A 27,012-nucleotide genomic window follows, 5' to 3' on the forward strand; every position below is an offset into this window, starting at 1 on the left:
GCAGCTGCAGTAGGCTGTGGAGCAAGTGCAGTGTTATGTGTGCCAGTCAGCCAGGTCTCCATCTCTCATCACATTTTCCTACTGCAGAAGCCCCCCCCACACTAGTCCATGACAGTGAGCATCACTAACCACAGCTGCAAGCCCCAGGTTCCATGTTAAATTCAAACATATGCCTCACACAGAAGGAATCTGTTCAAACTGAGCTTCAGATAAATTTAAAAAGGTTAAAATATAGTTTTGAAAGGTTAAAAACTGATATTCAGCTCTTGCACATGCACAAATACACATCTTTATGGTAATTGCTTCCCAGCCAGTCTCCCATAGCTCCTTTCCTCCATCTTCCTTCTCTGCCACTCCAAACGGCTTCAAGTCCATACAACCACTCCTACCTTTCTGATGGGACAGAAATCAACAACTTCCTGGGCCTGGCACATTCCTGAGCAAGGAGTGGGCAACACAAGCCCATGGCTGGGCTTCAAGGATATAAGCAGAGGGAAAGCTGTGTCCCTGCAGCCCTGGCTGGCTCCAGGCTGTGTGTCTCTAACCCCACGCAGTGCTAAGCTGATGGCGCAGCCACTGCTAATGCCTGTATCACTCATCACAAGACAATCTCAAAGACTTTTCACCCCCTTTCACACCTGGTTTATTCAGATGAAAAAGAGGGTTCAACAAAACTGTGCTGAAAGGAATCCAAGTGTTAAGAGCATGTTCCTATTTGGGACAGCAGTTAAACAAAGGCTGCCTCAAGCCTGAACAAGTCCTGCATACACACCTTCTTTAAAGGAAGGCAAACAAAGCAAGTATCCCAACATTCAAACATGTCATTTCTCTCCATTCTGGTTCATCAGCTGGGAACCTTTCTGACTGACACCTGTCCCCTCAAGCCCTTCCTGCTGAGGATGAGCTCCCTGAAAAGCCAGCAACACAGGGGGTTGTAACTCCCAGTGAACTCATGGGGTTCTGATACACCCAGCCTTTAATTAACAAGCAGGGCTTGCTGAATAATTGCTTGAGGCATTTCAGAAACAGTGGCAGAAAGAGGGAACTCTGGTTTAAAAAAGCCTTGCTCATATCTCAGCATCTAGAGGAGAGCTGCTATTCTCCAGGACACACAGAGCTTCACCTCTCAAGGCAACTCATTGGTTACAAGGAAGGCCAAAGACAGACAGCAGAGTAGGCTTGATTATTAATGATGATGCATTTAATACCATATGCAGTGGGGTTAGCAAGGTAAATCCTGGATGAAGGCTTTGTCCCTTCTGAAATGTACCTTCCTAACACCCTGGAGAGAAGGCAGAGGCACACACTACTGCTGACACTGAGAATGCCCAACTCCCCCCCAGCTTTTCATCCCTTCTTTCTTCCTGCCCTGGTTTTTCTGGCAGGCAGTGCTTGGGGGCAGCAGAGAGAAGAGAGATACCTCTGCTTGTGCCAATCTCTGCCCAAGACACTACCCTAACACAGCTCTGCTCCCAGAAAAGCCCAGCCCAGAGCACCTTTAGAAGGGGCCAGATGAGCTGCAGAGCTGTGCTGGGGGATTAGAGACCTGGCAGTGCTCTCTAAGCACACACAGCCAGGGCTGCCCAACACACCACACTGCCCTGATGGCCAGAATGTTCTGCTGCAGTGCCATCCTCAGGTTAGAGGTAAAACCAGAGAATTTCCCTCCCCCATTTCTCCTCTTCCTCCCTGCACAGCTCCCTTATTAGTCTCATACTCACCTGGTCTTTGTTGTAGCACAGCTCACCCTCAGCCTCCCCACCAGCCCCTGCCCTCTTACACGTGGCTGGGAAGGTGTTTTCACAGCAGGCTGCACGCAGAGCTGCACTAAAGTGCCCTCAGTTTGCTATAACTACTGCTCAGCAACTTCTGCAGCCAAAATCAGAGCCAGGGGTGGAATAATCTGCCCCAGAGAGCAGCATGAGCAAGCCCCAAGGCCTGCAGGGATGGGACAACATCAGGGACTGTGAGAGGAAGCACACAGAACTCCTGCAGTGCTGTTCTCCCACACAGCTGCTCTTGGCACATTTTCAAACAAAGGGGGAAACAACTAATCTTCAGAAGAAGGTGCTTAAAGGATGTTTCCAGATGAGGAGCAAAGGTGGCATCTGTACTGACTGAAAGGAAGCACCAGTGACCTTCACCACAAGGCTCTCAATGGAGGTTTGTCACACAGCCTCAGATCAAGAGAAAGGAAAAAATGATTACATCCATCACTGTGCAGAGCTCAAGCACCACGTCCCTCCCTCGTGGCAAAGGCCCTTTACCTGCTGGTAGTACTGCTGGGCCGCAGCCTGGGGTGCCTGCATGCGTCCAGGCGCGGGGCCAGCTCTCCCTCTGGCCACAGGCTCTCTCTCGTGGGGCGCCTTGGGCTCCTGTCCCGCCGGGAGCTGCCCCTGCGCGCGGCACAGCCGCTCCCGCAGCTGCACGATGTTGGGCTGCAACAGAGAAGGGCAGGGCAGGGAGCTGAGGGGCACTGCCTGCCACACGGGGCAGCGCTCCAAGAGCCTGAGCTCCCTCTGAGCCTGCCTTATTGCACTGGAATAAGCCTTTTCTGCATGAGACACGAGGCCATTGGAACTGCCTTACACCTGCCTGCCTCATTCCCAAACTGTCCACAAATATCTTCCATCAGCTGCTGGGAAGTCAGAAGAGAACAACCCAATGTTTGTTTATGGATTTCATGTGCCATGTCTGGCTTGCAGGAGGGACACCCTTTGGCAGTCACTGGCTCCCCAAGAGGGAGCAGAGGTCTGTGCAGGCCTGCCAGCTCAGCAAGGCCAGTGCAGGGTGAGGGAACAGCCTGACTGTCACATCCCAAGGTGCACGTCAAGCAGCTGAACCATGTCACCGTCATATTTTCTGGAAAAATCTCTTGGCCAGAATTTCTCTCCTGGGAAGCCTCAGAGAAAAGGAAAATAATTCTTATCTCATTTGCTTCTCCTGTGTTTTGCTGCTTTGGAATGTGGTTTGGAGATTGTTTATCAGCAGGTGGCTTGTTTGATTGGTTTCAAAATTAGAACTCCCTTGAGTTAGATCTAAGATCTAGCACAAAACAAAGTGAAAGGGGTTGAATATAAAATTAAATGTGGGCTTTTCTCACTTACAGAAGCTTCAAGTAATTCAAGTGAATTGTTTTAACTTAGTGACCAATCATGGTCAGGCTGTGTCAGGACTCTGGAAGGAGTCAGGAGACTTCATTATTATCTTTAAGCCTTCTGGTTCTATCCTTTCTCTATTCTTTAGTATAGTTTAGTACAGCATAATATTAAAAAAAAAAAAACAAAAAAAATTAAGATAAATTTAAAAAATAAAATAAAACCAAAATAATTTAAAAATTAAAATAAAAATAAAAGAATAAAACTTAAAAATGTTTTAAAATAAATTACATCTGAAAATAAATAAAATAAAATAATTAAAATTTTTAAAATTAAAAAATAAAATAAGAATAAAATAAAAAAATATGTAAATAAAGTAAAAAAGTTTAAAAAATGTAAAAAAAATTACAAAAACCCCACAACACACACAACACAACATACACCACACCATAATATAATATCATAAAACAATAAATTAGCCTTCTAAGAACATGGAGTCAGATCCACTCATTCCTCCTCTGTCTGGAGAACTCAGGAAATACCCCAGAGCCGCACCACGCAGAGATCTCTGATGAAGCACCCCTGCTCACAGACAGAGAGGGAGCAGAGAGGCCCATACCTGGCTGGTGTTGGCAGGGAGGAAGGAGAGTGCTGCAGCCAGGCTGCCCTGAGCAGCCAGCAGGTTGGCATACTGGCTCATCTTCTCGGCCAAAAGGGCGCCCATGGCGTTGGGGTCCACGGCCTGCGTCAGCTGCACGGCTTTGCGCAGGATCACCACCTTCTCTATCAAATCCTGAAACATCAGGCGGGGAAAACACACCCACAAGTGAGAACTACAAAGTGAAGCAGGCCCTGGCTTAAGTCTGTCCCAGGCAGGACCCCTGTCACCCAGTGAGGAGCCCAAGCCAGGCACAGGTTTCCCTGCTGCACCAAAGGCATGGCTGCTCCCAGAGGATGGAACAGCAACCACCCACCAAGCAGCTCCTAACAGCACAGCCACAACACTTCCAGAGAACTGCTTTTATCAAACAGGATTTCAGGGCTCTATCAGCACTGAGCATCTCCACCAAGTGGATGCTTTCATAATATTATGTGAGCAAACAGACAACATCACACTTGTCACCACTACTGCACTGCATGTTAATTTACAGGGCTTCAGTAAGTCAATTCTTATCCATCTTCAAAGGATCTAAAAGCTCCCTTGGAAGAGTTGTCCATACTTTTCTGGCTGTTACAGCAAAATGGTTTTCCTGATATTCACCAGAAATACTCTATAACCTGCCTTCCTTGCACATCCCCCAATACCAGAGCTGGTCTTGGCTGGGTTTCCTTGTAGTCTTTAATTATAGGAACATTTTCTGTTCTGTTTCCTTATGTTTTTCTTACTGTATTTATACTAAAGGATACTACAAATATTCATTTCCCAAAATTAAAGCCCTTTTTAAAATCTTACACTCTCATTAAATCTCTTGTATCACACAAAAGATTTCAACCATACATTAATAATAAAAATTGTTTTCTAACCATTTGTTTTTCCCTACAGATCAGCACTTGAAAAAAGGCAAGTGAAAAAAACCCCAGAACAACAGCTTCTATTGCCACTATCATAGTAAACAAGACACCTAATTAGGACTTCAACAACATTTTCCAATTTACAGCCTGAGAGACCAAAGCCATGCAATCAAAATGCAAATTCAAACTGAAGGTAACTCTGTAAATAAAGCCCTCAAAATCAAATTATTTTGATAATTCAGAGCGTTAATGACATGAAGCAAAACTCAGATACACATCAGTTCCTTCAATTAACTAAAGAGTCTCACAGTATCATCAAATAAATACTTTCTAAAACTGGTTCTTCAAAGGCCTTAACCAGATGGAAGAAACTAGCATTGTATTACAAAATAAATTATTCCATTACTGCTTCATTCCATCCATCAACCCTATTCCCTCAAGATATCTGCTATAAGCAATGTATTTCACTGCTGGAAACCAAGCTTTGTACGTGCAAACCCCTAGGGGAAACTCTCATGAGACCCTTCCTACAACTCCAGATTTAAACCTAATTCTATTGATTTCTTCTCCTGAACTTCCAAAAGTACAAATATTTCCTAACCACAAAAGATGCAAGCACTGGAAGGCCCTTCTTTACCAAAACAATAAGTACTACAATTATTTTACACAAGAAGTGTATTAGTACCACTGCCCAAAGAACAAGGCAAGCACAAGGGCCACTGTATTTCCCAGCATATTTTCCAGTATCATATTTGTGTCTTATTTTTCCAGAAAGGAAAGGCTTGCATCCTGATGTACCTCAGATAGCAAAGCTCTACACTAGATAATTTAAGAGCCAAATCATTGCAGTTTGTTGTTTCCAACGCCGTTCTTAAATGAATTACCAACCTGAAGAGACAAGGGGCTGTTTCCATCCTGAACTTTGGTCCAACAAGCAACAAGTTTATCCACGTTGCCGGCACAGATGTAACACAGGCAAGCTTGTGTCTGCAGAATGCTGTCCCCCTCATTCTCCAGCCTGCTACCCAGGAGATCTAGATAAAATAAGAACAAAGATGCTGGTAAATCACTCTGGGTATCCCTCCCCACCACTGCTGAAGCTGGGGAGCTGTGAGCAAAGCCATGATGCTGCTCTGGAATTATCCAGCCTGTGAAGGGTCCTTACCACAGAGGGCTGTAAACTCGTCTGGCCTGGCATAAGTGAGCACAGCAGCCAAGGCCTCTCTCCAATTCTGCAGGTCACAAGACTGCACAATCTCTTTCCAGTTCTTTGTTACAACTGCAGTGATGAGCTAGAGCAGGAGAGAGACCACAGTCAGGATCTTGTTAAGACTTCCTCTGTTTAATGCACAGGATAATTTGGATCTGCTCCAGTGTACTCATCCCCACTATATCCAGGGTCATGACAGGTACTGCATTGCAGTTCAACAGCTGCACAAGAGCACTTCTTACTTAAAAAGGAAAATATCACAACACAACTCAGAACATGCAGAGGTCGATTATTCTTGCTACAAAATGAACAAGAAAAGAATACAGAAATCTCCACAAGCTGTTGCAAATGGTTTTCAGCACTATTTCTGCAGACAAAGATAACCTACAAAGTATTTAGCCATAAAGTCTTCTTCACAATGCCTAGGGAGATGCATGAATTTTGTTTGTTAAAATGTTTCATTCAGCTTTAAGCTCTTGGTCTCAAGCTGACCAGTGAGGGGCAGTTGAAAAGGCTGCATAAAGAGCTGGCAGCAATAAACCTGAGCTGGCTGTAGTAACCCTACACAGGCCGCCTCTGCACAGCCCTCAGAATGGAATTCCAGTTTCATCCTTCTAAAACTCTGCCTCCAGTTATTTTGCTTTGGACAAAAGACAGACTTGGCAGCTGTGCTGCTCTAGAGTGAACAAAGTCCTTCTCAAGCCAAGACACCAAGCTCAGAAACAGCTGAGCAAGCAGTATGTGTGCAGTTTGGGACCAGAAGAGAAAAAACCACACCTGAACAACAAATGCAACATCCTGACTACAAGGTCAATGTTTGCCTGTCAGCATAGGCACAGATAACTGGTCAGCTCTTCATAAAAACACCTTTTCCCAAAGGATGAACTACAGTGGAGAAATTCCTCTAAAAGCTGCCACCCTTGCTAAATCAACTGTTCTTTTAAAGCCACTTCTCCTGTTTCAACCTCCTGTCATTTCTGTCTCATATTGGAAACAGAAAAGAAAGATTTGCACAAGCAGCATCAGCAACCCCTAGCACTGCAAAAAAGCTGAAAATAACAATAACCAGCTGGCCATAACACGCTGTCTCCTAGACAAAGGGTGATTAATCTATCCTGGGCATACTTTGCTCTCTCTTCTGTGCATGCAGTAAAACAAAGAATCAGCAAAATCCGTGAAGGCTGATCACGGGCAGAAATCAACAATGCTGCTGGCCCTGAGCATGGGCCATGTGTGAAAAAAGTGACAGAACAGCAGACTGAAATGTGCCCTTCTTAAAGCATTTGTCTTTACTCTTGACAATCTATTAGTGTATATGCAACTCAGAGACACTGGAGATGGGATAAAGAATATTCTTGTGTACTGATAAAGAATACTCTTGTGTACTGTTGTCCCCTTATCAATTAAAAAAGAGTAACAAAAATCCTTCTGCTCCGAGATCTTACCAACTTGAACACTTACTAACATCTGCCAGAAATAAACCTATAAAATAGCAAGAAAACTTTAAGGTGAAAAAGGGAGTTGCCAAAGGCATATGAGGATGTTATTTCTGACCTGAAACACATACCCTGGTAATTTTGCTGCGCATCTTGGCGAAGTACTTCTCCTGAGTGCGGGAGAGCAGCTCCTGCCCGCCGGCGATGGCCAGGATGATGGCGTCGGCCATGCGGTTGTCGTGCAGGCACAGATCCACTGCACTTTCAAAGTTCCCTGTCAGCAGAGCCTGTGTGATCAGCCCATCCACATCTGCAACGACACAGGGGGGCACTTCCAAATGCTGCCACAAAAGTCAGAGAGGGATGCAGCAGCAGGTAACACTGTCTGACTGTACAATGCTGGCACAGCCCACTCCCAGCCATGTACTCACAGGGGCACAGCCATGCCACAGGGGCACTGCCAAGCATTACTTACCTTGTGACACAGCCAGTTCCTAGAGGTCTAAATGGCCCCTAAAACAACTACCTGAATAGTGCCATAAAAAGCCAAACCTAGACAAGGGTCAGTGATTTCTGTGTTACTCAAGATCCCCTGGGAGGCTCTGTAGAAATAGCACTTCATGCCTGACCAAGCGTATCTTCTTTTGTCACTCAGAGCAGCTGCATGTCAGCAAAGGGGTACACAAGTGCTGTATAACTTCCTTCCTTCCTTCCAAAAACTGTATTTTCAAGTGCCTTGAGACTGTGTGAGAATGCAGTTAAAAGCAAGCAATTACAATCCTTCACAATCTGTACAGAATTTGCCTTCACTGGAACTCTAGTATTAACAGCAGTACTTACAAATAACAGTACATACAATAAAATCAACATCAAGGTTTTTTTGTACCTCCACTAACAGAAATGTTAAAGGTTGTCTTTGCAGGTCCCAAATCTTCAGTTTCTTTTTTATGGTCCTTCAGCGTCTAAGAGAAAGGAAAAGAATTATTTCTGAGATTATGTAAACATTTAGAAAATTCAAACATTTTAAAAACCATGTGGCTCTTGCACTGCAAGTTAAATTTAGAATTTCAGACTACCAGTCTGAAATTCTACATATATATATAGATTATATATAGAATACCAGAGACCATTAACTTAAAAGGGAAGGTTATCCCTGTGTGCCAGTTTGGGCAGAGGTAAAGCTACTTTTCTTCAGAGTAGCCAGTGTGGGGCTGTGTGATTTGTCCTGGAAACAGCGTTGATAATACAGAGATGTTGCTGCTTTTGCTGAGCAGCACTTGCACAGCACCAAGGCCTCTTCTGCTTCTTCTGCTGCACCTCTGGTGAGAAGGTGTAGAGTGCATGGGAAGTTGGGATGAGACACAACCAGGACAGCTGACCCCAAACTGACCCAAGGGATATTCCAGGCCATTTATCATCATGCTCAGCACAATATAAAGCTGGAGGAAGAAGAAAGAGGAGGATGTTTGCAGGGATGGCATTTCTCTTCCCAAGCCACTGTTACATGTGGTGGAGCTCAGCTTTCTTAGGGATGAAAACCTGCCTGCTCATGGGAAGCAGTTAATTAATTCCTTGTTTTTCTTTGCTTTACCAATTAAAGTTCCTTTATCTCACAAGTACCAGCAGCCAGACACCTGGATCCTGGGTACCAACTTCCATCTGTAGCCATATACACACAGCCCCCTCCAAGCAAAGCTACAGCTACAATGAGAAACTCAGAATCCTTTTCTTTCTTTCTTTCTCTTTCAGCCTTAACCCCTACCAAGAACAGTCTACCATTAATGCTACCTTGGTTCCACCCTGCTCCACTTTGAATTTCAGCTCATCCTTTAAACCCTCTGCACTTGACATACACCCCAGTTTAATTAAGCAAATTACACATGAACACAAGCTCAATTTTCAATACAGAAGTCCAGTGTAGCACCCAGGACAGGAATGCTCAGTAGCCAGGCTGCTGCTTCTATAAAACTCCCCCAGAAATAAGACAAAGACCACTTTGTGTGAGTACCTGGATTTTGGGATTTCAAACATTTCAATAATAAAAAAAAAACATCAAAAGAGAAGTCTCTCTTCACCATCCATTTTCACAGCACAGGCTAACAGAGTGCAGAACCTGACCCACACACCATCTCCTGTCACAAGCCATTGCTCCAGTACATGATGGAAATTCAGGAACACCCTGCTTGTTCAGCTAAACTGAAGGACACAGCAGACCAAAGACATTCATTTGGAGGGGAAGCAAGTCTGAAACAAGCTTTATGTTTGGCTTGTGAAAAGGACACAGCATCTGGGAAATGATTTTGTTGTCAGATAACACTGGATGAGTGTTTGGTATTGGTTGAGAGCATGTTGTGACTACCACAGGAATAATGTGCCCATCCAGTTACTTTATGTATGTGACAGCATGTCCTGATGCATCACCAGTGGCTTCAGGCCAGGCTCACAGATATTTAGGTAGGCTAAGGTCATGTTTGGCTGTGAGTTCTCTCCAGAAGAGACATTTGTAATGAGATATTGGATATCTTCATGACTGCATACAGCAAAGCCCTTACACTGTCAGACACACACACATCTGCCAGTACAGAGCCTAAAGAACTAACAAGCAATCAGACACCTAACCCAAGGAGAGCATCCTGATTTTAGTGTCTTTAACAGGCTGTTTGTTATGTGTGCACCAGCCCAACATGCATGAGCCTTAAAGCACTGCCCCCATCTCCACAGGCAGCTGCAGACAGGCACCAAGCACAGGAAGCACAGCTACCAGCCCAAATTCTAACCCAAAAGGGAGACTGAAGGAATGGGGAAGAATGCAGTTGGCCTGTTCACACAGCAATACACTATTTTCAGTGCTAGTGACACCTCACAAGGCAGAGACTGCATCCTTAGTGCTAATTAGAGACCTGTCCTCACATGTGAAACACAGGGTTGAAAACAATCCTGTTTAAATGGTATGGGATCCCAAATGCTGGTATGGTTGAGCACAACTGCCTGCAATAAACCTGGGAGAACATGCTGCCTGAAGCAGATGAAACAGAATCCCACATGAGTCCAGTTTTACCATTATAAATAATTTTTCGTATTTCTGTATATCCTCAGCAGCAGGAAAAGCCAAGAAAATGAAATGCTGTTAAAAGGAACAAAGTAAATACAAGGGAGGTCAGCAGGGTTAGTCTAGAGGGCAACAGATACCTCTCCCAAGAACTGCTCCTCTGTAGTCTGGACTTCATCCCCCTCGTTTGGCACAGATCCATCAGATTCTGCAGGAGCCTTCAGCAGAGAGAAGATGCCATAAACATCCACCAGCAAAAGAGGCAGGAATACTTTGCATTGCAGAGTACAGTCACCTTTCCACCAACCAACAGTAAGAACCAGACTGAAAATCACAGAAATGCACTGGCAATATGTTTTTCTTGAGTCTCTAAACAGGGGAGAGGCCCTGTTTCCCTGCTCTCTGTCATTACACAGTACCTTGTGCTGTTTTCATCTCAGCTGCCTCAAAACATGCAAAAAAAAGCTTTCTTCCCCATGAGGCAGCTACAGATGACTCTGAACTGTCTGTGGCACAAAAGCACAGCAGAGCCCTGCTGTGGACTCAGGCCACTGCAATTACAGTGTGGGCAGTGCCTGAGCTGTAGGTACCACTGTTGGAGGAAAAGTTATGGGAACACACACTCAGCCCTGCTTTCTTTAAAGCCTGATGAAGGTGCTGCTCTTGAAATCAGGTGTCAATGAGACCCCATAGTAAAACCTGTGACTGAGAGCCCTTCATTGGAAAAGGAGGGGAACATCTGAGTGGAAAAGAAGTGGTTGGTTTTTTTACATAACACCTCCATCCTGCTGAATGTAGGAACTTGCCATACACTGGATTATTTGTGACTTACTTTGGAACAGCTATCAAGTGGAAAGAAAAATAATTTTTACTTTATAAATTACTATGGCATTATAAAAGTAACCAGAGTTACATGTGTTTGCTTACCTCTCCCAAGGCACCATCTGCAAGACCTTCTTTATCCAGAGCAGATGTGATCTAGAAAACAAAGATTTAAGTGAGTACTCTTTTAAAGAGGCACCAAACTCTCAGGTTCCAAAACTGCCACATGTAGCTACTATGTTGCTTGCCCAACAGTTAACATGAAATTAAACACTTTAACATAAAACTAAAGCCCTTTCCTCTTCCAGCCTGGTGATGGATTTACTGCTAAGATACCTGCACCCCAAGCTCTGATGGAAACAACAGCTGTCCTACACCTTTAATTGTCAGCTCAAGGGCCTCAAACCCCACTAGAGTGTTGGAAATCACAGGAATAAAATCAGTATCAGAACAAGCAGGACAAAATTCTCAGTCTTTCTCTGGTCAGGGAAAATAAAGCAGTGACAATCCTTGTGGAACAGAGAGCCTGTCAGGAAGCTGTGGGTTCCTGACATCAGGCACTTGGCTGTGGGCTAGGATTTTCCAAGGTAAAAAAAGAGTTAAAATGCCCAGCCTCTACTGCTTTGCAAAGCAAACCATAACTCCAGATTCAATTAGGGCTCTCAAAACCAGCAATTTTATGTACAGAGTTTCTATATTATTTCAGCATCAGGGAGCCTGGGTTTCACATTGCTCCTAAAATTATCTACTATTTTTTGTATTGTAGGCTTTATTTTACCCTTGTGGGCTGGTTTGTGTAGAGAGCTGAGCTCAAATTGCTGGAGACAGTTCTCTTTTTTAATCACTAGTTTACAATAAAAATGAGAAAGCCAGGACTTGGCTTGCATGAGAATCACAGGTTTTAAGAATATAACCCACCCTTCCCACGTTCTTCACAGCTTATTACAAGAAGCTGAAATCTGTGATCTCTGTTTTTACTTTCCTAATGGCACCAATAATAGGAAAACCAAGTTGTGATTTAGTGAGCTTTCCATCTGGGTGAGATGAGCTGTATTATGCTGCTTCTTCACACTGAAAAAAACATGGAGTCAACTTCTGTCTGGAATGTTTTCAGAAAGCAGCTACATAAAACCAGGACCTTGTAGCTCCTTCAATCTGTTCCCTAAATACTGAATAATGGGATAGGTCCAGCATTCCATGCCACCCAGTTCAGCTGTGCCCATTTTCCCAGCTTGTCCCCATGCACAGGGCATATAAACCCAAAGCAAAACCAAGCAGTGGGTTTTAATCTCATGAGGCCATTCTGCAGAACCACTACTGAATTTCAACTGGATTTTCTAATCGAGATCTGCTTTTCTAAAACAGGATTACGCTTGCTGTGCTTGCCTTTGCACAAATATTTAGAAGCTGAGGACAACTGTTGTCAAAACCATGGTTTTTTTTCCATAATCATATCAATTTTGCCCTGAAAGGCATTTAATTTGTGAGCACAATACACTTTATTGGAGTCAATCTTTGAAAATAAAACATTAGTTTGATATAATGAAAATGAGTCAGATGTTAAAATCCACTGAAACAGAGCTGAAGAAACACTAGATAGTTCCTGGGTAGACAGCTGAAAACAACAGAGCCAAAAGGCACAGCAGGTAACTCCCTGTAACACTGAATAAAAATCTTCCAGATGGGAAGAAAGGTCTATAATGATGTGCAAATTGCTTCCTGGTAATCCAAACTTTGCTTTTCCAAATGTAACCACATTTGACCTTTGGGCTTGTTTTTTCTCCTTTCCTTTCAAAAATGAAGGATGTCTCCCACAAACAAAAAAGACTATCCCAGATATTTCTAGTTAATGAAAATTGCTTACATGTTCTTCAACCAGAAAGCCTAAAAGCAGATCCCATTCCACCATGCTCGAGTAGAAGGATGTCACATAGCAAAGTTACATTTATTGATCCATAGCCTGGATCAATAAATATCAAGGCCTTTTGATGAGGGAGAACTTCACATCAACAATGGACAGCCAGATGCAGACACACCTCTGAAGTTCTGCTGCCTGCTCTGGCATTTCCACTGAATGTCCATATTACAAGAAGACAAAAGTATTGAGAAAACCCAACAGAGCAAACTGTTTTCTGTAAGAATTCTGAAATTAAAGTCTGAAATTGAAAAGTTATTCATCTCACATATTTCACATTTACCTTCTTCTTCAGATCATCCTTCCTGTATCCTAAGAGCTCGAGGTATCTAACACGTGAATCCTCTTCGAAGTTCACCTTTGAAGAGTTAAAGACTATATTGCAATTCACAATTTTCCATTTTCTCCCTCACTGCCACAAATGACCCAGGGAGATTTAATGACTTGAATAGACTGAATGTAATAAAGAGAAATGCAAAAACCTTCAGTGACTTGGGCAAGGCTTCCATCTGGTTACTGCACGTGAACCAAGTGTTTGTCTGCTTCACTTGGAAACCTCTAAATGCTTAGAGTGAGCAGTGAAAGCCCATCTAAAGCTATCCCAAAGCTTTAATCCTTCCCACAAACCCTATACAAATATGTGCTGATGGGGAATATCCAAAACCATGGGATACCCTCACCCAAACCTTTGCTTTGCCATGACTCCCCACAAACCCCCTCCCTCCTCTGGTGGGCTCCTGCAGTGCCATGGCTCATGGGCACTATTCCCACAGCCTGCAGCTTTGGGTTCCCAGCACCTTTTCAGCCAAATGTGCAGAAGGAACCATGGCTGTCCCAGTCCCTGGGGAGCTCCTGCAGGGCTGCCAGCCTGTTACCTTTAAGAAGGCCCACACGTTCCTCTCAAAGTCAGCCAGGGCCATGTCCATTTTCTTCTGGCAGTAGCTGACAAAGCCCTGGGACTGCACAGCCTCCTGCAGCTGGTTTGAGCGGGCCAGGAACTCCTTCTCTGTGACAACCTGGCTCACGTAGACGTGGGGATGCTGCTGCTGCTGCTGCTCCATGCCTGGCTGCTGAGGAGGCTTGGAGTTCTCAAACGTCACCAGCTTACCTCCAAACTGCAATTGAAACACACATACAGCATGTGAGAATACAAGAATGCAGCAGGGGAGCCTGTATCAAAATGTATTTTGGAATTCTCAAATGTCACCAGCTTGCCTCCAAACTGGAATTGAAGCACACACACAGTATATGAGAATACAAGTATACATTTTGATATATGTATCAAAATGTATTTTATATAACAAATATGTGATTATTGTCTGATAATACTCCTGACATCTGCTCATTTATTTGTTTTCCCCCATCCCATACTTCTATGCCTGTAATATTGTTGGATAAGTTGGTTCACATTTATAAGATTTATAAGCACAGCCATTCCTGTGCCTGTTTTTTTCTCAGACAAAAGACAGCCCAGAAACTGAGAGCTGGAGCTGTGCAGTACCCAACAACAGTGGAGTATCTAATGATATTGCAATGCAGTTGCCAAAGAAACCTTTACTTCACATTATTAAGTAAATGCTCAAGCATGATGTCTGCCCTGCTCTTACCAGACTGCTCAGCAGCTGAAACTCTCCTGAGAGATAGGCAGTAAGTTGTGACAACATTTGAAGATGTCAAATCAACACAAAAAAATAATTAGGATATTTATGATATTATTTCATTCTATAGCTCAAAGTTAATTTACACAGGCAAATCCAGTAAAACCTGCATTATAAAAAAGCAAAAGCCTAGCCAGGGAAAAGACTGACACCTGGCTTCTAGGAAACCAGGACAAATAAGGGAATAAACATCATAAAATGACACATCAGTCAGTGGCTAGGCAACATCACTTCTCTTTGACAGGAAAAAATTGCATTTAATTTGCACATCAGATCATGAATAAACAGATATATGATGCTGAAAATTGAGTAGTATTGCAGCAGAGAAATCCAATTCAAATGGACAGGCTAAAATCTCCAGAAGTTCCCAAATAAATGGCCTGTGGGTTTAGAAAATAAGCCAGAAGTGGAGCCAAGGAGCAAAAAAGCTGAGCTTGCCATCCCCTCAGGTGGCTCCTCCGCAAATGAACCATCCATGAAGGAACGTACCCTTGTACTGCTACAGCAACTCCTGTTACTTGGATCAAAGCTGACCTGAGTGCTCTCCACCATACTGACTCACATGAGTGCAGTTTGAAGCTGTAAAGTCCCAGATACTTGCCCAGTTTGGTCTCATTCTCCCCCAATGTATATTTACTTACTCTAAAGCAAGCAGTGCACAGAAACAAAAGCAAAGCCCTAATGCCAAGATACAAACAAATGTCTCTCAGCAAGGTTTCCTTTCCCAAGCATTTTGGTCAGGCTTTTGCTGTTGCCAGTGCCCTGTCTGGAAGGCACCCTGAGCATCTCCCATTATGATAACAAAGATCTCCCAGGGTGGAGCACCACACTGAACTCCCCCCTTCTAAGGAGTTTAGCAGGGGGCAGCACTATCTCCCTACCTGCCAGGCCAGCCCTGCCCATCCCTGTCTCTTACAGCATCCCATCATGACTCCTGTGGCAGGGAGAAATGATGAGGAGGACTCCACTGATATCAGAAGGATATTATCAGAAATATCAGATAATTAACTACTTTATTATACTACATTATTTTATACTATATTACACTAAATCTAAACTGAATCTGCCAAGCACCCAACTGCACAGCATCTCATGACTGTCAGACAGTCCTGACACACACGCTTGGCCCTGATAGGCCAAGGAAACAAAACACCATCACCTTGGGTAAACATCTCCATACTGCATTCTACCTTGGCACAACACAGGAGCAGTGAATGAGACAACAACTGTTTTGATCATTCTTTTCTCTGCTTCTCTCAGGTTCAGAGAATGTGAATCCCACAGTCTCTCCTTACCGAGAAGGATGCTCCCATGGGCCGCCGGATCCACTTGGGTGGTTTCTTCAGAGGCATCACCACACTCTGTGGGGCAGTCTGCTGGGGGAGCTGCAGGGGAGGCAGGGGCTGCCCTGTGCCAAAGGGATCGAGGTTCCCAAAAGACGAGGAGAGCTTTGATAACACAAGGGGGAAAAGCCAAAGTGACATTACTCCAATTAATGAAACATCTATTTGTGCTATAAATGAAACATCTATTTGTGCTGAAGGGGTACTCCTGCAAGCAGGGCTGCAGGCAACCACTGAAAACTTCCCATATTTTGTTCACCCCCTCCCCCTTTCTGTCCCTATTCTGAACAATTTTCACCACCTGGTCAACTTGTTTCTGCCTGAGGCTATCGGCGCTGCCGCCCATGATGGAGTAGACGCTGATGCGGCCGTCGAAGGAGGCTGCAGAGAGCACTGCAGGGTTCCTGGGGCACCACTGGATGTCAAAGCACCACTGCGTGTTCGTGGGCAGCTCGTACAGCACCTGGGGAGCAAACCAAGCCCAACAAATCAGAGCTTTCATGGAGCACCCTGCCCGACAGCAACAACCTTCCCGTGTGCCCCGAGGCCGCTCTGCTCTCCCCGCTCCCCAGCAGCCTCCCCATCACCACACACACTGACACTGGGCAAACCCTGACAATCCCCAAACAGCTGAACACCACACACCACTGCTTCATCTCCTCCTCCTCCCATTAAACCTTCTGTTGAATCCTCACAGGACAAATGATGCAGGTGGGGTGTGTCTGTGCTGTCCCACTGTGAGCTGCTCACATTCACATTAGCTTTTTCAGAGCTGATTTAGGTATCCTCACACACTGTGTGGAGGAAGTCTGTTTTCACAGGAAAACTAAAAAGGGTAAAACCTGCACCCTGGGCAGTCCAGCCTTTTGTGCCATGGAACAGACAAGCTCCCCTTACAGCAGATATTTAACCACAAACCAGGAGAAACTCAAAGAACAAAATGCTGTCTCCCATGGATCTCATTTTTAGTTTTAAAAAATTTGTAACAGCACAGGATCCAGCTCAGATAACTCATCTAACACTGTACAGCTTTTGCACTTTTGGCCCAATGTCTGAATTTGAGAAACACTTCCAACTCCACAATTATTGCCCACTGGAGGCAAGGAGCCCTCCAGCATGTCTGAAGCCTTTTTTCCTGGTCTAGGGACAAACACTGTCTGAAAAACAGATCTGCATTCTCCTTGAAAGATATTCCCAGGCAAAAAGGGTGGGGTGGGATTTGAGTGGCTCTCACTGATCTGCTACAACTATGGCAACCTAAAAATACCCTCCTGGCTGGATAAAGTTCTTAGAGAAGGAAAAAGGCAATTGCAACCATGATCCAGCCACACTGAACTCAAAATAAAAGAGTAGGAAGCATATACTTAGTTTAAGTGGAGCCATTTCCATCTCTTCTAAGGAACAGGGACATCACTACTCAGTAAGAGAGAAGCTGCAAGGACAAATGTGTAATATTGACAATACCAGGAAGGAATCCTGCACCACCACAACAAGCTCAGAAGACATGTAGCAAATAGGATAGGGGGCAACATCCCACAGAAGCATAATTCCTAGGAATGCAAGCACAGGAACACGTGCTTTACATGTGCCACCTCTAAAAATCCCAAATATGTCTGTTCAAAGGGGTATGGATACAATACCTCTCCTGTGTTAGGGTTGGAGCAGAGAATTTTAGCATCCTTCCCACAGCTAAGTAGCAGCTCTGGATCTGCCATACTCCAAGCAATGGCCAATATACCCCTGCATGAAAAGCCACAACAAAGAAAAAGCTTAATGTAAATGCAAAATGGTGATAAACAAAGCATATTTAGAAGTTCAGCAGCCCACATCAAAATGCCCTCTTTACCCCTTCCTCTCACAAGAGGTGCAATTTTTCAATGTTAGCAGCCCTTGTTTTGTTGAAATAGAGGTTTTCTATTTTCTGCATGAAAAGGTATAAAGATGTACCCATTGTATCTGAAAATTAAATGCAGCAGTCACATGGGAGAAGCTGGGCTTCAGTAACAACATGGTTTGTTTGCCTGCAGTGTCACTAACACCCAGTGTGCCAACCCACAGGTAAGGTCAGTGACTACAAAGCTTTGCAGCTTTTTATTAGCAAGACATTCAAGCCAGCAGAACCCACTGGCAGCAGTTTTGGTAGAAGCCACAACACTGTTCTCCCTTCTTAAATCAAGCACTGGATCTGAGCAACAAGGAAAGTTTCACCAACAACGGAGGAGGGACAAGAATTTAACAAAATCATCCACTACAACCAAAGTGAAGGCATTTAGGAGACTGAGGGGCACAGAAACTGTGAAAACCCACACAAGGATGTGCCTGGGTGCACATCCTTTATTATGTTATTCAGCCAAAATCAACTACTACTAATTCTTTTTTCCTTAGCTGCTTCTTCTTAAAATATTTACAAACAAACCAGTAGCTTCACTGTTTCAGCAGCTTGGTGGACTTACTTATTTAACTTTGGGGCTGGTTTCCTTCAGAGTACCAAGCTCCAAAAACACAAGTCTTTCATGGCACAGGGCTGGCTGGTCAGCAAGCCAGCATACAGCAGTGGCTGCTGCTGAAAGTGCCAGCACCAAGGGAGCCTTCCTCCCCAGGGAACAGCAGGAGGTGGGATGTACAAACCAGGGCAGGCACCAACAGTGCCAACAGCATGGAGCTCACCACGGTATGTAAGACTCATACCTTGTGTGACTTTCCAGAACACGAAGTGGGGAGGAGGCAAATCGCAGGTCCCACATCTGAATAACAGGCAGCCTGTCATCCTCTGAGGCCAAAACCATCTGGGTGGCAACTTCAGGGTGCCATGCCAAGCCTGAGCAGTGCATCTGAGGGGAAACATTGGGCCAAAGCATCACACAGCTGAGCAGCACTAAAGGAGAAAGAAAACTAGCCCAAATATGCCTGTGTGTATGGTAAAACACCACTGCAAGGGAATTTGCAGCTGTCTTTCCAGGCATTATTTCTGACTGCATTCAGACTGGGAAATTCTCCTTATTCCTGTGAATGAGGAGACTTGCACTTCAGTTTCCCAGGGTCCTTTCAGAGAGATTACACTGTGCTGACTTTTCCACAGTCCTAGGTTTTAATGTGAGAAAAGACTAAAGCTCACCATATAAACCTTTTCCTCTATTATTTTTATTGCTATTTTAATAAAAGCCATCATTAGGCAGAGGTTATTGGCATGAGAACATTGTATCACAGGACTACCATCACATGATGAAGACAGCCTACTGTGCTGCTGTTATGTCAGGCAACAAACACATAAAACACTGAAAGTTACACAGTTTATCAAAATAATAATACTGTGAGGAACGAGCTACTTCCCAACTACCCACTTTTAAGTTTCATTTTTAACTCTTGCTGTATCTTTGGAGTTTGTTATAGTGATATTCTATTTAAAACAATACAAAATTATACAATTATGTCACTCTCCGCAAGGCTTTTTGCACTTATACTGCCTAAAGGTGCGGCATGGTGGTTGTAACTACAGGAGCACCCCTGTAATCTGCTCAATGCCACACTTCTCTGTGGCAAAAATCAATAAAATCTTTCTGTGATAGCCCCAAACAGATCAGTAAGTGCTTTTTCAAAATTCAATCAATCATCACTCTGATAGTGACTTGTCTTGCTTCAGCCTGTATCTGGCTATTTTAATTGATAATGCCAACAATCCCTCTTCCACAAATATACTCCCAAGAGCAAACTGGGCCAGGCACCAGTATCTCTGGCTATTGTATCTGCCAAGTACCCCCAATGAAGGCAGGAATGATGCATCTGACTCCATGTTCTCAGAAGGCTAATTTACTACTTTATTATATAAAATTATATATATTATATTTAAATATTATTTTATATTTAAAATTTATTACTTTATTATCTTACTATATTATATTAAAGAATACTACACTAACTAAAGATTAAAGAAAGGATACTTACTGAATGCTAAAAGGATAATAATGAAAACTCGTGACTCTGGAAAGAGTCCTGACCCAGCTTGGCACCAATTGGCCAAAGACTCAAAACAACTCACACCAGAGTCCAATGAAACAATCACCTGTGGGTAAGCAATCTCCAAACACATTTCAGAGAGAACAACACAGGAGAAGCAAACGAGATAAGAATTGTTTTCCTTTTCTCTGAGGCCTCTCAGCTTCCCAGGAGAGAAGTCCTGGGTGAAGGGATTTTTTCAGGGAACGTGAATGCCACATGTGCCACACAAAAAGGGGGGCCCTGACCCATCCCTGGAGCTCTGTGCAAGCACCAGCAGCTGCAGGAGAGAACCGGGGAGACAGAGCACTAGAGAGAGCACTCACCCTGTTGTTGTGGTCGCTGACTTTGATGATGGGCTCGTTCTTCCGCAGGTCCCAGACGGTGGCCCTGCCGCTGGGGCTGGCGGACGCCAGGATGTGCTGCACTTGCCTGTTCCATGCAATGCAGCTGATGTCCTCCAGAGGCTGCGGCACACACACAACAGCCTGTCACAACCCCGCGGGCCCAAACCCCGCTCTTTTCAGCACTTGCTAAGTGGGAAATCTGCAAGGAGAGTGCCCCGTGTGTTCTGGCTTCCTTTCTACACGTGCTGTAGTGTACAACACCTGAGAACACTGATGTTTAGAATTTCTCTGTTATTTTCTGCTTCACAGTACTACACATCAGTTATTAAAACAAGACTAAGCAAAACTGTCTTCAAGAACAGAAAACTACTCTATGAAACTATATCCAGACATATGAACTGCTCTTTTGTCTTGGACTATTAAGTTTCTATTTAGCAAAAAAAAAAAAATGGTTTGCTTGGAGAAATTACATGCCTTTTTTTTTTCATTACCCTCCAGTTCTTATTTTTAGACCAAAAATTAAAAGCAGTATTAACCCAGCTCTTGTTGCCCTATTATTTATGGTAGTCATTATGCATATGGATTAAAAGATATCCCAGCCTAAAAAAATCACTATTAGACATAAAAAGTCTTTTACAGGGATCTCTACGGTGAACATCCCCTCAAATGCCTACATGTTAATAAATTACTTGAACTAAACCAAGTAACCAAACCTCACAGAGCTTAAACTAAAAATCTTTAAATTGAAGATTACTTCTCATCCTATTTGCACTTTTTTGTCTCCAAATTATCATGCAGCAATAAACCCATTTTCCCGCAACCACGAACTTCTGTGGAATTTTGTAACAGCAACAGAAGTGTACTTGCATTGAAACAACTTCCTCCCATTCTTCCATTTCCTTCACAAGGCAAAAAGCACAAAAGACTATTGTTTTTCCCCACAGATGATCTTTAAGAGACACAGGCTAAACACTGGACCTTGAGCATAGCAATCAAACTACTCCCTGAAACCCACCAAGGTAACTGCAAAACTTACTGCCTCAACATCTGACTTCTCAGTAGCTGCTTTTTGTCTTTCTCCTACTTTTCTCTGTGTACCTTCACCATCTTTCTCCTACTTTTCTCTGTGTACCTTCACCATCTTCAGATTTGTGCATGCAGTAAAACAGGTAGAGGAGGACTAAAAGCCAAGTAATGCTTATGGTATTTGAAAAGGAGTGTAGCCTAAAAGACTCTGCTTGCTGCTTGATAAAATGCAACATTTCCCAAAGATTAAGGGGACACCACAGTTTTCCCTGGCCAAATACAATTTCTTAACAAAAAACTGCCACATGAAGACATGGCTGGCTTGTGCAGCAAGCCAAAACTGCAGGTCTGTTGTGGATAAAGGAGATAGCACATGCAGGGTTGCTGCAGGGGAAGCTGAGCACACCACTCACTGCATGGATTTGTGCACACTTGCACTTACAGGCACAGCCAGGACACTGCTCCCCAGGGGCTACAAAAGCAGCAGCATCCAGTCACCCCTGTATGCAGCTACTATCCAAGATTGACTTCAAGAGGCTTCCCCTCCTCCATGCTCCTGAGACTGCTTTAAAACTGCAAATCTCAATCAGCTGCCACCCAACTGCCATGCATCTTTCTCTCCATGAGTCTGCTCTGGAGAATTTAATAAACACAAATCTGGTACCTGTGTCTTCACTCCTGGTGTCATTGGTGTAGCAAAGTTGTTCAAGTCCCAGATATAGATTTCAGACTCATTAGCACCAGAGGCCACCAGATTAGTCTGTAGGAAATATTAATAGACATTAAGAGTATTTCAGCATCAGCATTCCCAGTCTTAGCTGCTGGGAGGCATCAGACCTGCAGGACACTGCAGATTTCTCCTATCTGCTCAGGATATAGGAAAAGATGCAGGGAAAAGAGTGACAGAGCAGAGGAGAAAGCAGTGCTGCAGTTATGGCCACCACAGAGCTTTGCTCTGCACAGTGTGGCATTCCTGCCCTGCCCAGTGAGTGCAGCCATCCAAAGCACTCCTGCACCTGCAAAAGTCCAGGCAGGGCAACATGAGCCAAGGTCACCAAGTGCCCTTTGGTCACATTTTGTGGCTGATAACAGGCAAGCCCTGAGCTCACAACAGGCAGAAAGGGACAGGAAGCAATTCAGAGAGGACACAATGAACACAGTGCAGCCTTGCTGGAGGCAAGTGTGCAGAGACAGAAGTGTTATTTAGGAAACAAATCCAAATGAATTCTCAGACAGCTGGTGGCAGCAGGGAAAAACCAACACACTGCATATAGAAGGAAGTAAATGCTCATTGGTGGTGTGGGAAGGATTGTTGGTTTTGAGAGCCCTTCTGCTCAAGAGGCCACATGGCTGTGTGTCCTTGCTGTCTCCTCTTAGGAAGGGGGCCTTGAAGGTGGATCCTACCCAATCCCCACAGGAGAGACCTGAAAACTGATCTCACCAGAAACATGCATGAGAGCACATAATTCCTTCCTGTGTGACTGGCACAATGCACAGACGAGACTGACTAAAAACACCCTAAAGAACACCTCTGCTTCACAAATAAGCAGAGCTAAACAGATCAACTAAGTTGGCAAGGTAAACTGCTGAGGGGAAAGAACAAATGAAAGAACTTTCATTCCCCATATGAAATGCCAGTAATGGGACAGGTTTTTCCTACTAAATACAAAGAGGCATTCAAACACCAAATATAGTTCATGCTTTTCAGGGGAGGGGAAGCAGCAGAAACATCTGAGGTTATGAGTTAAGATAGGCCACTCCTCTATTGCTGGTATGTTAAGAGAAACAGCCCAAAAACCAACCTGGAACATGTTGACATCGAGCGCTCTCACCGGTCCCGTGTGCTTGTCCTTCTGGGCTATTATCACCTCAGCCTCCCCATCCAGGATTTTGGCCGAGTCATACAAGATGACATTGCCATTTTCACCCCCAGCAATCAGCACTCCAGACACTCTGTCTCCTGAGGTCATGCTGTGAGGGCCCCAGATCAGCTTGTGGTACCTGCAAGACACAGAGGGCCCACAGTCTGAGCATCATCCACCACCAGCTCCGTGTAGGTTCATACATCCCATTTTTGCTCACCCCAGCTGAAGTCAGAGAAAAGCACTGCTTCTTTTCTCCCTAAGGATGAATCTCAGCACAACCCTTTCCATCAGGAGGGCATGCCCCAATTCTGCTCATTAACAAGAGGCACAACCAATGACCCACAAACTGGTAACATCTCCAATGTCCTGGCTGCAAAATCAGGTAAGTGCTCCTGACAACAGCAGGCATCAAAGTACAGGCTGCCAGCCAATCCAGCCACAGCCTGAGAAAAATCTCTGCTATCTGTGAGCAGCTTCATACAGGAGAAGAAACAGGTAAAACTAGAAAAATCCCATATGCTTTTCCATATCTGTGCTTTTGGATGTGCAAGTGTTTTGTCTGCCATGCCAGGGACTCAGCAAGTTTAGCCAACATCACAGACACATCTCTTGGACCACAGCCTATTCTCAGGCTAACTCAAGAGGAATCAAACATACTTCCAGCAATTACAGATTGTGTCCATCTGTAAATACCCAAACTCCCTTCAACTCAATTAACTTCCTGCCTAAGCAAAACAACATTCCTGCTGTTTAGCCATGCAAAGAATGAGTATGTTCTACATAAAATGACACAGCCACTTATCAGCTCAAATGCAAGCAGAAAGCAAACCCACATTGACTGGAAGGTGGCAAGGAGTCAGCATTCACTGTAATATTGCTCATCTATTTGTTACCTCCAGGCAATCTTCAAGTAACTTCTTCAAATCACAGCAACTTTAGCATGGTAAGATAGAGATTGCAGAAAGGTACCCAAAGAGCATATGCTGGGTGAGAAATACCATAACAGCCAAGTGCTCAGGCTCCCAGTGCTGAGATTACAGCAGGGCTTCACCAAAGAATGATGCTACAAATGGAAACTGGTCTGTGATATCACACAGACCCATTCCTGGCTATGATTTTTATGCTTCTGCACCTAACTATGCAAGAAATGAAGTAACTGAGAGGATTGTCCAGGCATCATTAGCAAGACTGAACAGGACTTAAAACAGCCCAAAATGAAGGCAGGAAACAATGAGGAACAAAACCCCAAAATTAACAGCGCAATTACTTCCCTTTTGCCCTTTACTCTTTCCAAGATAAAGCATGGTTGTACAAAAGCAGTGCAAAACTTTGCTTGGAGGGCAATTAAGGATTTATCTTTTGTGGGTCTAATCACCTGGACATGATTTGCTGAAAACCAAAATATGGCCTGACGTATAGACTGCTATCTAATCTTTAATTAGAAACAAACAAGCAACCCTCAACCTCATTTTTAATGCATTCTCTGGGGCAAAGTCAAATTCTTGTGTTGCTGGTCAAGGGAGGTACTTTGCAAGGAGTACTGCATCCTGGCTATAATTTTTTCTAGAAATTCAGAAAGCAAATGGCAAGCCTTGAGGAATCTCAGTCATAGTTAAAGCAAGGTAGAACAATGAAACAAAGATCCAGTGCCTCCTGCTCTGAGCAGGTCAGTAGGACATGTTGACATCAGCTCTGCTCACAGAGCAGGGCATTTAAAAAGGGATTGTGGCAGTTTCAGCTCTGCCAGAGAGCTGCTGAGATGGGAACTGGATGCTCTGATGCTAACAATACTTGTCTGGATAAACACATGGTAAGGCACTAACAGCTAAGTGCAGCTGTGCAGCCAGGAATTTGGCTTCCCAGCTGTAGGAACACACACAACATAACCCAAGTTAATCATGCTACAGGAGTCCCCCTGAAATGCCTAAATACAAACAGGATGGTGCAACAGGAAAAGCTGCCACCATATTTTCACAATTTCACATTTTATTCTGTTTTCTTGTGAATCCCAGAGGCTTCCTGAAATAAAGGGTCCACACATATACTCAAAAATTTTCTGTTTATGTCAAACCATAAGCTGCTTTCTTAGAGTCCAAGCTTGCTGCCCCACAGCATCAATTGCACACACTTGCCTTCACCTTTCAGTGCTGAACTGCTGCTTCTCTCCTCAACAAGTGCAGCCAAACCATGTGAAGTGACATTTCTATGCATATCACACGTAACAATTCCACACACTGTACTTTTCTCTTACAACACTGCCTACCTGTGTGCGGAGGAGAATGTGGCACAGCTCTTCATATCCAGGGAAGGGTCTGCTAAGTCCAACTCAAATATTTCTAGAGAAGCACTTGTACTGAAGGTTGCATCCAGCTGCTGAGCTGAGGTACCTGTGAGGAAGCAGGCCTGGCAGTGAGAAGGGCACGATACACAGAGCAGTAACTGCAAATGCAGCACAAGAAGGGGAACAAAAATATCATCCTTTCAAAAAGGACCCTGAGATGGGATCATTCTGTTTCTCAGATGTTGTTCCACACAACTCTCCTCCCCATGGCCCTTTGTTTGGGTGTTTCTTAATGACTATGAGCAGGAAAAGCTTTGGGCAAGTACCTCTCCCTGATGATGCACAGAACACGACTAAAGTTACAAAGGAGCCACAAGTGCTTAGGATTGGTGTCACCTTTCCCTGGCAGAAAGGGGAGGATGCTGGCTGTCACTTGCAGAATGCAAAGCATGCTTTTATCAGCACAATGCAAGAACTCCTCTCAAAACCCCACAACATACACCCCACTCCAGCCCCCAGGACACAGAGTAACTCCTCCAGCTTTCAATAATGGTGTACCCCTTCATTCATGGTGTGCAGCCACCGCACACAGCCCCAGGTCTGCCGGCACGTGCTTCCCAAAAACTCACCTGTGGCCAGGTAAATGGGGTGCTGCTGGGCAGGGCTCCATGCCTGCATGGCAGTACGGTCTACTTCCTTCAGCTTCATTGTGCTGGAAAGCAAGACCAAAAGAGGTGATGCTTACATGGTGCATGGTGAGGCTGCACTGCCACGGGATCAGGAGCCGCACTGGGGCTCGGCAGAGGGACCATATTCCTAAAGATATCCCTCAGACAAACACCCAGGCCACCCTGGTCTCCAGAGGACACCCGGGGGAGGGGAGGAACAACTCTCCATTAGCAGAATAACACTGACACGTAGAGGAAACTGACGGCTGCGGAACATAACACTGGCAAAAGGTGCGCAAAGCTTCAGCAGCTGTGCGAACGCTCTTCCCACAGCACCGAGGCATCGGGCACCCTACAGCAGCTCCCTGCCCTACCCCACGGAACAGACCCAGCCCCGGGAGGACCCTGCCCGGACCGTGCAGCCCAGCACCCTCAGCGGCTCCTTCTGGGTCCCGTTCAGCGCCCGAGGGCTCCCCTGCCCCGGGAGCGCCCGGCCCGGCCGGCGGGACCGCCACCCTCGCCCCGTTTCCGACGGGAGCCGGAGGAGAACAGCTGCAAATCAGAGCATTGCGCCGTGCCTGCCCTCACCTCGGCGTCCCCGACGCTCGCCGTCCCCGGACTGCTCCAACGTGGCAGCCCCGGCACCGCCTCTCGGCCGCCACCGCCTTCCGGGCGCGCCCCGCGGCTTCCGGGCGGCGGCAGCGGCGGGGCCGCGCCTTCCCGGCACGGGGCGGGAGCGGCGGGCAGCCGCGGGCACCGGGGGTGGTGGCGGTGGTGGGAGGGTGTGTG

At 45.0% G+C, this 27,012-nt stretch overlaps 1 protein-coding gene across 6 annotated transcripts in view; it reads right to left on the reverse strand.

The window, feature by feature from the left end:
• The window catches only part of SEC31A (SEC31 homolog A, COPII coat complex component), a 40,623-nt gene extending 13,741 nt beyond the window's left edge, over positions 1 to 26,882 (reverse strand). For all 6 annotated transcript variants that reach the window (XM_058023939.1, XM_058023938.1, XM_058023936.1 and 3 more), the window contains exons 1-20: positions 26,812 to 26,882; positions 26,185 to 26,267; positions 25,538 to 25,661; positions 23,212 to 23,410; positions 22,074 to 22,169; positions 20,363 to 20,503; positions 18,732 to 18,874; positions 17,684 to 17,783; positions 16,345 to 16,506; positions 15,996 to 16,148; positions 13,918 to 14,157; positions 13,326 to 13,400; positions 11,233 to 11,283; positions 10,446 to 10,523; positions 8,143 to 8,218; positions 7,388 to 7,566; positions 5,776 to 5,902; positions 5,499 to 5,644; positions 3,718 to 3,891; positions 2,268 to 2,438 (exon numbers count right to left, since the gene is read on the reverse strand). In XM_058023939.1, the coding sequence (XP_057879922.1) occupies positions 2,268 to 2,438; positions 3,718 to 3,891; positions 5,499 to 5,644; positions 5,776 to 5,902; positions 7,388 to 7,566; positions 8,143 to 8,218; positions 10,446 to 10,523; positions 11,233 to 11,283; positions 13,326 to 13,400; positions 13,918 to 14,157; positions 15,996 to 16,148; positions 16,345 to 16,506; positions 17,684 to 17,783; positions 18,732 to 18,874; positions 20,363 to 20,503; positions 22,074 to 22,169; positions 23,212 to 23,410; positions 25,538 to 25,661; positions 26,185 to 26,263 (2,514 nt within the window). In that variant the 5' untranslated portion in view covers positions 26,264 to 26,267; positions 26,812 to 26,882. The remainder of the gene's footprint in view (positions 1 to 2,267; positions 2,439 to 3,717; positions 3,892 to 5,498; positions 5,645 to 5,775; positions 5,903 to 7,387; positions 7,567 to 8,142; positions 8,219 to 10,445; positions 10,524 to 11,232; positions 11,284 to 13,325; positions 13,401 to 13,917; positions 14,158 to 15,995; positions 16,149 to 16,344; positions 16,507 to 17,683; positions 17,784 to 18,731; positions 18,875 to 20,362; positions 20,504 to 22,073; positions 22,170 to 23,211; positions 23,411 to 25,537; positions 25,662 to 26,184; positions 26,268 to 26,811) is intronic.
• Between the last annotated feature and the right edge of the window lie 130 nt (positions 26,883 to 27,012).

The sequence above is a fragment of the Melospiza georgiana genome, chromosome 5 (assembly GCF_028018845.1).
Source record: "Melospiza georgiana isolate bMelGeo1 chromosome 5, bMelGeo1.pri, whole genome shotgun sequence".
Classification (NCBI taxonomy): Eukaryota; Metazoa; Chordata; class Aves; order Passeriformes; family Passerellidae; genus Melospiza; species Melospiza georgiana.